The following is a 12,626-nucleotide window of genomic DNA, read 5'->3' on the forward strand; positions in this document are numbered from 1 at the left end:
AGCAGCAGCTCCCTGTCTTGGCGCCTAAACCATCTTGTCCTTTGCTTCAATCAGGTGAAGGTCGGTGTGTTTGAAAATAAGCGTGAAAGGCATTCTTTTGTTGGGCTGAAGTGACCTCTCAACTGCAAAATATAATCCTGAACAGGAAGATACCTGCACTTTAAAGTCTGTAATTTATACCATGGTAAAAAAAAATGCTATAGCAGCCTTGACTTAATATTTCTTGGTTTAGAAGTAGATTAAACTTTCAATGTTAACTGTTCTCTGTGTTAAAGCCTTCTAAATCTTTTAGATGAGATTAGTCTCTTGCCTAGAAAATCCCATGGATGGAGGAGCCTGGTAGGCTGCAGTCCGTGGGGTCGCTAAGGGTCGGACACGACTGAGCGACTTCACTTTCACTTTTCACTTTCACACATTGGAGAAGGAAATGGCGACCCACTCCAGTGTTCTTGCCTGGAGAATCCCAGGGACGGGGGAGCCTGGTGGCCTTCCGTCTATGGGGTCACACAGAGTCGGACACGACTGAAGTGACTTAGCAGCAGCAGCAGCAGTCTTGTTTCATGATGAATATATCTCATTTTCCAATTAAAAACCTTTACCTCATTTGGGGGATATGATTAAATGGGCAGCAAATGTAAGCGGGGTTGATGCCCACTGAAGTCATACTCACCACTTCAGCCAGCGTCATCCATCCTTACAGCTGTCTGGCCCCCAGCAGTGTCCTCAGTTCGGCCTTCCTCAGACCCAGGCCCATATCCCTCTCTGGTGTCCGCAGGCCAGCGGGGTGTGGGGATTCCTGGGGAGGCAGCTGGGGCTGGGGTGGGTGGTGTGCACCCTCTGGGACACCCCTGCCTTCCCCGGGTGGGAACCAGCCCAGCAATGCAGCCGGCCTGCAACTCGGGCCTGCTTGCTGTCCTCTGCCCTCTCGGCGGTCAGCAGGCTCCTCTGTGGGAGCTCAGCACCATGCCGAGGGCGCTGCCTGTCCTGGAGCGGGTGATGACCATGCCAGATGACTGTCCTAGACACACCGTGCCGAGGACACTGCCCTGTCCTGGAGCGGGTGAAGTCCCCACGTTAGATGACTGTCCCAGACATGCTTGCAGCCGCAAGTCCGCTGCTTCCTCCCCAGGGAATCTTTAATGTGATATTTTATTTTTTCCTTGAAAAGTAACGTTCTCCCTGGGGGTTTCCCCTAGATCACAATCTACTTTGCTAATTGTATTCATAGGGGAACAACACAGCTCTTTTTTCACCCTCTCCTGACCCTTAGGGATTCGCATCTGTTTTCTGATATGTATATTTAACGAAGTGGAAACCAGCGGAAATGGATTCCTGCTACAGGCAATTAACATGTGCTTGAATAATAATAACAAAAACTCAAGTGTCAAAAGGAGGTCTGTGAAACCCCAGCTCTCCGACTGTGTAAACACGCGGGTCTTGAGTGACTTGGCTGCCGCACACAGCACTGCCATCCGATCCCTGTGGAGGTTTCCTCCTGCTTCTCGGAGTCCAGGAAAGATGTGCCCAGCTGCGTCTCTTCATTCCGAAACGCTGAGGGTGGAGGGGACTTAGGGACCCTCACCTTCTTGCAGGTGAGGAGTGTTGTGGAATGTTGAGCTTCAGGTGAGCTCCACTGCAGAATTACTCGAAGGCCACGAGGCCTCTTCTGTCTCAGGTTCATCTGAGCAGACGCCAGCGCACCCTCCTCCAGCCATGTGAGCCTGGGTGGCTCCCAGCCTCGGGGATCCCTACGTAATGGGGGCAGTGATGCCCCCTGCCTGGGACTGCCGCTTTGGGCACCAGTGAGATGATAATGCCCAGGAGTCTGTGTGTCACGAAATAATTCAAGAACTCTTAGAGACTGTGGTTTTCAGAAGCTGGGGTTTAGAATCAACATGTGTGGACTGCAGCGTACCCGCAGGCGTTCAAATGAACTCACTGACATCACGTGCCCGATGCCCAGATTTCTGACTCCTACACCAGCCCTTCTTCCCATTGCAGGGACATCTGCTGTGCCCTCTGAGTTCTGGGAAATGTGAAAAGATGTCTGTACTTGTTTTTATTTATTTTTCCTCAGGTTGTCCTGGTGCCAAAAAGAACGAGTTTCTGACAAGTGTGCTGGATGCGCTGTCCACAGACATGGTCCACGCAGTCTCCGATCCCTCCGCCCCCGGCAGGTGCGTTGCGCTTGACCTCAGAGCAGGGGGCTAGGACGGAGTCTGGTGGTCGGGGGCTCTCGGAAGCTGGAGGGCAGAGTCGAGCCACTGGAGTCTCGGGGGTGGCTTAGCGGGCACAGCAGGGCCTGGAGCGAGGAGGCCCCTCCCCAGGCGTGAGGTCCTCACCCGTGTCTGGAGGAGGTCTGCTCAGCAGGTTTTCCTGTAATGCGATCAGTCCTGTGAGGATGTTGCCAGCGTGGGACCAGGCCGAGGCCCTGAGGTTTCCCCAGGTTCCATCAGGCGGGGTCGCGGATGCTGGGCGGGGGAGAGGGGGCTGTGGGAGAACCCGGCGCAGAGGGCTCCCTGCTTTACAATGAATGGCGTTTCAGAGCTAGTGACTGGATTTTATAAATACTTTCAATTAAATTGTTTAATTTAAAATTCTCAAAATAGGATTTCTTTAGTAAAATATGTATGACGTAGCATTTGCCCTCTCAGCTCTTTCCAGGGCTGTGATTCAGGGGTGTTAATTGCATTATCACTGTTCAGAATCTGACTTCTGAACTTCAGGGGGCTTGCCCTGAGTGCTTGGCGGATGCACTTGGTTCTGGGGCTGAGGCTTTGAACTCGGCTTCCTGAGATGCTGTCGAGTCCCCAAAGCTGACCTTCATCTGTGGGTGACTGTCCGCCCACAGGAGGGTCATGTCCAGTGCTTAACGGACGCGGTGTCTCAAGCACTGGCTCTCCCTGTTAATTAGCGACGATCCGTCTGCACATTTTCTGGTTGGGAGCCTCGCTGTCTGTATTTTCTCAGAGCAGGGACCTTCCTCCCCAAGCTGTGATTGCTCCGTCTATTCCAGCTAATCTAAGCTTCCCGGTCCCCTTGGCTCAAACCCCTCCTCTCTCTGTCTGCTTGAGTCGGAATAGAGAAGAATAAAGGTCAGGGCTATGAATGCAGTTGGAGAAGGCAATGGCAAGCCACTCCAGTACTCTTGCCTGGAGAATCCCGTGGATGGAGGAGCCTGGTGGGCTGCAGTCCGTGGGGTCGCTAGGGGTCGGACACGACTGAGCGACTTCACTTTCACTTTTCACTTTCACACATTGGAGAAGGAAATGGCGACCCACTCCAGTGTTCTTGCCTGGAGAATCCCAGGGACGGGGGAGCCTGGTGGGCTTCTGTCTATGGGGTCGCACAGAGTCGGCCACGACTGAAGTGACTTAGCAGCAGCAGCATGAATCCAGTAGAAAGTTAAACTGTATGGAGCCACCCAAAGTTCAAACTGACCTCTTATATTCTCAGAAAGATCGCTCTTCTCTGTAAGACTACAGCTGAAAACAGTAAATGAATTTCCATCCTAGAAGGCCCTCTGAAGGTCTGGGAAACTGTCAACAGCCTCAGAAAGCCCTAATACCTGGGAACGTTTAGTGTCTGACTCCCTCTTGACGCTCATGGGAACGCAGAGATTGACAGCCGGCCTAGGAAGCGAGACCAGGGATTCCCTGAGCGCCTGCTGGTATCTTCCGCTCACTGAGAAACCCCGTCATAACAGTGGGGTTTCCAAGGTCAGCCTTAAACGCAGAACTCCTGGAAGAGTTTTTACCTTAAATCTTAAAACACCTAACTTTCTTTTTCGATCCAGGGTAAGATGCGTGGTTACCACTGTAGGACATGTGTTGATTTTCACCTTTTAGTTTACCTGTGACGTCAATGGCCTGCCCAGGAACACAGTCAGAGGAGTAGCAAACCTCCGGGTGTGGGCAGTGGAGATGGGCATCCTGTGATCGGAGTGGCGGTCCACCGGGCCTGGTCCTCGAGGCCTGCCAACGCCCGGGGTGCGGCCGACCTGTCCAAACTCACCATGTTGTTAGCAAGTTTGAAACCAGCTTGAAAATGTTTGCCCAATCTCTTTTTCTAAGTTATTTTTTAAAATCACTTTTATATTGAAGGGCAAAGCCAGGCAGCCTTAGCCTCAGGAAGGAGAGGGAGACAAGCCGGTCCCTCTATGGGGGAACGTCAGAGCCGGGCGGGGGTGTCTTTCTGGACAGACCAGGGGGTCCCTCTATCGGGGAACGTCAGAGCCGGGCAGGGGTGCCTTTCTGGACAGACCAGGGGGTCCCTCTATCGGGGAACATCAGAGCCGGGCGGGGGTGCCTTTCTGGACAGACCAGGACTGGGGCGGGGGTCCTGACCACCCACGTGTCTCCCAGGCTCTCGGAACCTGACCCCAGCCACACCCTGGAGGAGCGAGTGGTCCACTGGTACTTCAGACTGCTGGATAAAAACAACAGCGGGGACATCGGCAAAAAGGAAATCAAGCCCTTCAAGAGGTTTCTTCGGAAGAAGTCCAAGCCCAAGAAGTGTGTGAAGAAGTTCGTGGAATACTGTGACGTGGATAACGACAAGTCCATCTCCCTGCGCGAGCTGATGGGCTGCCTGGGCGCGGCCAGAGAGGAGGGCACGGCGGACGCGAGGAGGCGCCACAGTAAGCCTTTCCCGCGCTCTCAGCCGCTCCTGGCCACCCTCCACGCCTCCGCTGAGCGACAGTCTGAGGGTGGGGGCAAGGGTGCTGTGCTGTTTTGCTGTAGGTCCCCTGCCCGTGGAAAGGCAGGCAGACCTCTGGGGAGTGGTCAGAGGGGAGCCGGCTTGGAAAGGGGAGAGCTCAGAGGTGTCTGGAGATGCGTCTTAACTCTTCTGCCCTCGGGAGGGGAGGGGAGCCTGCCTTCTCCAAGTGGCCGCCTTCTGATGCTGAAGAGCAAACTGGGGACCCCTGGGAGCCATTTGGGGACCCCATGCATGGCCCCCAACCAAACCTTCAGCCTGATTATTAGCAGCTCAATAATTCCTGTTTCCAAGCAGTCATCTTCATGGTTGAAACAGTTTCAGCTGTGCTGCCAGCTGGGCGAGTCTCTCCCAGGAACCCCCGAGCGCTGTTCCAAGGTGCTGGACCACCAGCCAATACCTTGGTCCCTGGTGCTGGTGGGGTCCACGGGGCCTCTCCCACCACTGCTGTCTTGCGACCCCACCTTCCTGTTGCGAACTTGCAGCACATTTGAAACGCGAAGCAGGTCTGAGAGCAGTCTGGAGTGTCAGAGACAGCAGTCTGCACGCCGCCCTGTGTTTGTAGCTCAGCTGGGACAGGAAAGCCCTGGACCCTGTGGTGGCTGTTTAGTCGCTAAGCCGGGTCCGACTCTTGTGACCCCGTGGACTGTAGCCCGCCAGGCTCCTCTGTCCATGGCATTCTCCAGGCGAGAGTACTGCAGTGGGCGGCCAGTGCCTTCGCCAGGGCATCTTCCTGACCCAGGAACTGAACCCAGGTCTGCCTTGCAGGCAGATTCTTTACTGACTCAGCTACAAGGAAAGGTGGCCCCTGACCTCCCCCGAATAAACTAATGTGGTAAAAATGACAATTTGTTAAAAAAACAAGCATTGGCAATTTGGATAAAAAGTTAGCTGATTTTTCAGCTCTTTTTCTTTTTCTTCAATTTTTGCTGAATTTCTCTCAGTTTTTTCCTACTGTTAGTTTTCTTCAAGTTTATTATTGTTTATTTTTTCCTATCCTATGTCATTTGAAATAGGGAAAAGTCAAAGAAACATAAATATTCAGGAGGGTTTATTTCTAAAAACCCAAGTTGTTACCAGTTTCTCTTTTTATTTTGCTCTGTACTTAACAATGCATTTTTTAATTCTAAAAAATATGAGAAATCAAATACAGAACATAAATAACATGTGATCTTTTATTTTGAGACAAAAATAAGGCCAGATCTATAGCTTTCCAAACACTATTTCTATCCATGTATACATACGGTCCGTGGGGTCGTGACTTGGCAACTGAACAACAAATACATAAATATTTATGCACTATGATTTTCACTACAAAATGGGATCATAATATATATACTTAATCACATTCATTTTTATTTTAAGCAATTAAACAAGATTTTGTGTTTAAATTTTTGCAACTAAGACATATTATTGGGCACATGATCTCAATTTTTGCTATTACAAAAAATGAAAAAATATCCTGAAAAATATTGAGAAAAGATAGAACACAGAAAAACTATTTTCCAAGGGTTCAGGAAAAAATTCACAAAAGATGATATTATGCCTTCATGGTCCTCTGAAATGACAGTTGTACAGAAAATCAGCAATTAAGAAATGCTCATTTTTGACCAAATTATGCTTTTCACCCAAATTGCCATGCTGGCTACATTCTCTCAGGCATATTGCCTTACAGCCACATCGCCATGCGCAGTGTCACCTGGAAGTGATCTGTATCATTTGATACCATGACATCACCCTCCCCCCTCACCATCCATCGCTAAGCTTCACATTGGGAACTGGGAGGTACACGGTCCTTTTCTCACTGAAAGCTATTCTCATCGATGTGGCGAAGCTTCATATTTATTTTAATGATGTACATTCTGTTTCATTCAAATTAATTAGCAGTTTATATTTTTGCTCTTTATGTATTTTGAAAAACTCCTTCATGGAGCTTTCCCTGCTGTCTTGAGTGGCATATTTCACCCAGGGCCATTAATGAAATTTATATTCTTTCCATCTATAGAGCAAAGGTCTAGATGCGTAGAAATGTTAACTTTTCTTGCTGTAACTTAACTTTAATCTGTGGCTACCTCCAGTGATCAGCAGACTATTTACTGTAGAAGAAACCAAGAAAAGTCTGGCAATTGTTGACAGCCCAGTTGGTTAGAATAGATTCAAAGTATCAATTTAATATTCTCTAAATTTGGCCCAACGGCCCAACGCCTGCTTTCTCTATAAAGTCGTCGTCGCAGGCCAAACAAAGTGGAGAGTGGCAACAGCCATTATCCAGATCCTTGAATCATTCAAACCTACAAGTGAAAGAAATAGCCCATTTAGCTACCACTTACTCAGTGTTTTTGCAATTTGCTTCATACATTTGTGTTTCAACTGATCATGCTCTGTTTATGTTTGCTTGAGTATGCAAGAGAAGAGGTTTGAACCTGGAATAACTTTGCTCTTTCGTTTATTAACTGAATGGATGGACACTAACAACTAATCAAGGCGTCTGGGGCTCGGGGTGCTGCCCTCCACCTGACTCATTCCAAAGATAATTATCCGGTGCTTCCTGCTCGAAGCATCGGCAACATCGCAGGAAATGAGACAGGCAGAAAGCATGCACATCTCAGTGTGGGAACAAGAAATGAGACAAATAGGAACAATGCGCTGTATCGGGTAAGCAGGTGATGGGGGCGACTGGGGTTCCAGGCAGAGGTTTCGGGCAGGAAAGAATCTCCACAGGTGGGGCCCCAGGTCCCGGTCCTGAGAGAAGCTCACGCCAAGAGGTGGAGCCAAGCAGGATTTGGGAATAGTTATTTTGAGCCAAGCCAGTTAAATGATTCTCGTGATTTAAATATAAAACCCAAAGCTTTCAGAGCGCCAGCATTCCGTGCTGGGCTCCGCGGTGCCCGGATCCCCTCTCCCTGGTGGGGCTTGAAAGACGGAGGAAGGCGCTCCCCACGGCAAGTGGCCATGCCTGCGGAGTTTGGGGCAAAATGGAACAGTCTTCTGAGCTGGACTGGAGTGTCTGTATTGTTGGAACTTGTTTACATACCGGCTGTTATGATCCGTTATTTAAGCTCCGTGCTGAGCACGTGTGTAAAGCCTGTTTTCTCAAAGTTTGCTGGCGGATGACTCTCCCGTAGTGAAGCGGGTCTCTTCCCGAAAGCGTCTGCTGAACCTCTTACTAATGAAGTATATTTGGTTTCTAATCTCTCTCTCTCTTTCTCCCCTGCTAGCCCCTAGAGGTAATGCTGACAGCACTTCTAACAGACAGGTGAGTATGTTCACACTGCAGCCGTGGTAACTCACTGCTTTACTCGTGGGTAATAGCAACTGAAGTTCTGTTCATTGGGAAAGTGAAGCCCCTTCCAAGAAAGAAACAAATGCAGGCCCTCGTTGTTCACCAAGCGCCACCTCCGAGGGGCCTCTCAGGGTCCTGCTGTATGCTCAGAAACACATGCACTGCCTCGGCCTGAGATAAGCCCTGTTCCAGGCAGAGCCTCACTCCTGAGCTTCTTCCCTGGAAAAGGAATCCGGAGCAGTCTCCCCAGCTCTTTCTGTGGTGTTTACCACTGCAAACCGTGATCCTGGGTGAGGCCCTGTGGACACCCCTGTGAGGCCTCAGAGAGCCCGGCAAGATTCTGTCAGAAATCACCAACTTGCTGAATTATCAACTTCAAGATTTTTTTCCCTAATTATTTATTTTTGCTACTTGAAATTTCCATTATTTATTATTTTGAGAAAGATTTCCGAGTCCCCCTGTTTTATGGGAGTATGTATACACACACATTTAAACAGTTCTCCAGGATTTGCATTTGTAATTTATTTCTTATGTTTGGTGAGGGAGACTGCAGGGATGGGGCCCCTTCAGTTTTCACCAAGCGCCGCCTCCGAAGGGACTCTCAGCATTGCGCAGTGTGCTCACGAACCTCCCTCTGCTCTTCTGAGGCTGGGTCCCTATCTGCAGTTAGAGGTGACCGTGTCATCCCAACCACAGCCCTCTCAAGCCTAGAGTCTCTTCCAGAAGATAAATGTGAGTGGCTCCTTCCTCAAAGCCAGGGCCACACCCTCCTTTCTTCAGACGGCTGGCCAATTTGTTGTGTGTTTTGTCTTCACCTCTTTGACGTCAGGTCTCCATTTCCTAAGACAAGCCCCGTATTTGTTGTGGGTTTGGAGTGGAGACCTCCAGCACACACCTAGGATGTGACTTAAAACCATTTCATTAGGAAAGATGCAGGATCCGGTTGGTCTTCTTCATTGAGCAAGTGTATATGGCTTCAACTTTTTAAATCCCAGCGCAAATCACTTGTGCTTTAGAGCAGGGCTGGTCTGAAAGCAATTACCTGGCTGAGTTCCCAAGACTTCCACACGGCGTTTTCCTAAGATAACAATGGTGATGGGCACACATGCGCTGCCTCGGTCTGAGATAAGCCCTGTTCCAGGCACAAGCCTCACTGCTGAGCTTTTTCCTTGGAAAAGGAATCCGGGGTAGTCTCCCCAGCTCTTTCTGTGGTGTTTATCACTGCAAACCATGATCCTGGGTGAGGCCCTGCTGCAGCTGGCATTTATTAATGCGATTGAAGACCATGAAGACTTCTTGAAGGAACCAAGAGTCCATCCACCAAAATCTTTCACTGCATGAATAACCAAACCCAGAATAGGAAATAAAGGGCACCTCAGGGGATGCACGAAGCTCATATCGAATAAAAAGTAAAACGTGACCTGCTTTTCTGGGTGTCTCCTGCAGTTTCCATCACGATTCCCTGGTGATTAGAACCCTGCCGTCAAGTGATGTGGATGTAGGTTAAAACATTAGTGCCACTTCTCCTCCAGCAAAGCGGATCAGTTTTATTCTCTGATTAAATGTGGTGATGGCTTATCTTTCTCCACAACTAATTAAAATAGAATGTCTTGCTTACTTACTGTGGGAGATGCAGTATCTCTTCTTGCCACCTGTTCATATATTTAGCAGGGGGATAAAAGCCAACCCAGATGTCTCCTCAATATTTATTTTGTTTTTTCTTTTCTTTTTTCTCTCCTCAATATTTAAGTGTCACTATTTTAAATAGAACTGACTTGTATTGGTTGGAATGGGTCTATGTGGAAAAGTAAACCAAGAAGGTTGTACATTGCTTCTCCTTTTCATTCTGTATGATTTTAATTGAAAGAGTGCAGAATTCCAGGAACTTAGTAAGCAGACTTTTCAGTTGCATTTCTTCTTAGAAATGGAATAACGAATGGAAAGCATGAAAAGGAAATGGTCAGAAAGCAGCCTCATCAAATCTGAAGCATGAATTAATTATTAAAAACACATTTGCGTGATAACTCCGTGGTGATTGGAGATTGTGCAGCATGTTTACTATATTGAAGCTACTCACAGTATGTGAAATAAATGCTGACATCCTCAATTGACATATATTTTTCTTATATTTCTGAACATCGAATGAAAGAAAAGTGCTGGAAGTTAAGAAGTGCCCAAAATACCTTTATTTTTTAAGTTAATTCTTATATCCCAAGTGGGGCTTCCCTGGTGGGTCAGTCAGTGGTAAAGAACCTGCCTGCCAATGCATGAAACATAGGTTCGACTCCTCTATCAGGAAGATCCTCTGGAGAAGGGAATGGCAGCCCACTCCAGTGCTCTCGCCTGGAAAATCCCACGGACAGAGGAGCCCAGTGTCCACAGTCCACAGAGTCACAAAAGAGTCGGACACAACTGAGCGACTAAACAGCTATAGCAATCGCAAGTGAAGTCCTCTTCTTTTCACTTCTATATAAAATGTTGCTTTTCCCTTTGTTCTTATCAGCTGGAAGGCAAGCCTTCATATTCAGAAATGAGTGCTTCAAATGTCTTAATACATCTCTTTTTTGTCTTTTTTTTCAGCCAAGGAAGCAAGGATAAATGACTCCACGGCAGGTCCTAGACACGTGGCCGACTCCCTCACCAAAAAGCAATTAAAAAACCCAAAACAAACACATAGTATTTGCACTTTGTACTTTAACTGTAAATTCACTTTGTAGAAATGAGATATTTAAACAGACGGCTTTAATCTGTGAAAATGGAAGGGCTGGCTTCAGAAAATTAATCACATACAATGTATGTGTCCTTCTTTGACCTTCAAAGTCTGTAGCTGGTGGAGATGTATTTTGAGTGGATTTAAGCTTAATTTCTTCATCCTATACATGTTAACCGACAGAAGCCGTGGCCAAGGTACCCTGGCTCCAACCTGTGCCTCCTCCTGATGGGCGCCGTTACTAACAGTCCCGCCAGGCTGGCTTTGCTAGGGATCTACTGTCCTGGCAGCATCGCTGAGTCCATGTTGGAAGCTCCACAGCTCCGTAGATGTTTGTAGGCGACTGCTGGCCCCGTCCTGGGTTGTTCGTTTCTTGGGATTTTGTGTCAGCTTGTTGGTTTTCCTTCCCGAGTTCCTGCTCATGCAGTGAGTTATCCAACCACTAGCACAGCCTTTGCTGGTACTGCCCTGGTAGAAGAGGAGATATTTCAAACTCTTCTTGATATGCCCATTTTTCCACGGCGAACTTCTGTTTGAGTTTTGCCTTGGGCTCAGATTATCCACGCTGTAAATGTTAGAGAATTCTGTCTGCCTTCCCGAGGCAGCGTGGAGGGGCCCGACGTTCATAAAAGTAAATTTAATCCCGATCTGACCCAGCCAGCCAAACATGCTTGGCAGCCTTCTTCTCCTCTTACACGTGGGCCCTGTCCGCCCGTCCACGGTCTACCCCGGGGCCGCTGGGAGGGGAAACTGTCACCTGAGCAAGTTACGAGCGGTCTCCTTAAAAAAGGCGCGGCCAGGCGAGGCTATGCTGGGTGCTGGTCCTGGCAGCTGGGGACGAAGGCCTGTGGGTGCCCCCGCTTCCCTTCTTATTTCCTGGAGGTGTCCGGACCTCGAGGACTGGCCACTGGGAAATTCACCCGCGTGGGGCTGGACAGGGCTGGCGGGCAGCTGAAGGCCCCCCGGGGGCAGCGGGGCCGGGCCTCGGGCGAGACGGCTGCCCCCGTCAGAGCTGGAGCCCTGCCTCCGTGATGTGCCCACGGGCTCCACGGAGTGGAATGGAGTGACAGACTGTGGTGCTGCCTCAGCTCTAGCTTTAGGTTTGGAAAAAAATCTTCCTGGCCCCAGATCCCCCAACACACAGCCTGTCGATCTGTCTCAACAATTTTCATGAAGATGTTTCCTGCGGCGTCTCGTTTAAATTGCGGGAAAGTCAAAGTGGAAACTTGGAGCCTCAAAACCAGCCCCCCTGTGTGTCACCATTGTTTAAGAAACAGTTATGATCCTAAATTTATTGGATAATCTTTTATATTTCTGAACTTTGAATTTAATCATTTTTCTTAGATTAAAATAAAATATGCTCTCAAAACCGCAGTCAGCCTCTTGCTTCGTTCTAAGGGTATCTACCGTCACGAGGCAAGACGGGGATGCTGGGCTGGGGGGAGGTGGGCCCTGGTGCTGACCCTCTGGCCGTGGGACTCGGGGTAAGAGCCTTTGGGGGCTTCGGCCTCCTGCTGTCAAACAGATGACAAGCGGCGACATGCACCCTGGTGAAGACACAGGTGTCCACGTGTGAAGGGTGCAGGCTGGTGCAAAGGGCTCACGTGTTCATCCTCGTGATGGGAAGCGGCCGTCCAGTCACGAGGAACAGGGCTGGAGGACTTCCTGTCCTGCCAGATGCTGGGTGGACCACAGAAGAGACAGAAAAGTTCTTGTCATGGTTGAAGCTAACGCTGCCCACAGCACAGCTGCAAAAACACTGGCAGAGCCTTGGTCCCAGCCCCAGTCTCCCGTCCTTGGTGAGACTCTACGTCTTCCCCTGCAGCGGGGGCTGCTTCCCTCGGTTTTGCTGAGATGTAACTGACACGCAGGGCTGGGAAGGGCAAGATACACGGCATGATGGCTTCCCTTCCATGT

General features: G+C 49.3%; 1 protein-coding gene across 3 annotated transcripts in view; it reads left to right on the forward strand.

Annotated features, from left to right (window-relative positions):
* The window catches only part of SMOC2 (SPARC related modular calcium binding 2), a 156,715-nt gene extending 144,638 nt beyond the window's left edge, over positions 1-12,077 (forward strand). For all 3 annotated transcript variants that reach the window (XM_055433167.2, XM_055433169.2, XM_088840911.1), the window contains 4 exons: positions 2,078-2,177; positions 4,365-4,639; positions 7,935-7,972; positions 10,580-12,077. In XM_055433167.2, coding sequence (XP_055289142.1) covers positions 2,078-2,177; positions 4,365-4,639; positions 7,935-7,972; positions 10,580-10,597 — 431 coding nt within the window. In that variant the 3' untranslated portion in view covers positions 10,598-12,077. The remainder of the gene's footprint in view (positions 1-2,077; positions 2,178-4,364; positions 4,640-7,934; positions 7,973-10,579) is intronic.
* Positions 12,078-12,626: the final 549 nt, after the last annotated feature.

Source organism: Moschus berezovskii, chromosome 10, assembly GCF_049115385.1.
Source record: "Moschus berezovskii isolate FMDL1 chromosome 10, NW_MosBer_1.0, whole genome shotgun sequence".
NCBI lineage: Eukaryota > Metazoa > Chordata > Mammalia > Artiodactyla > Moschidae > Moschus > Moschus berezovskii.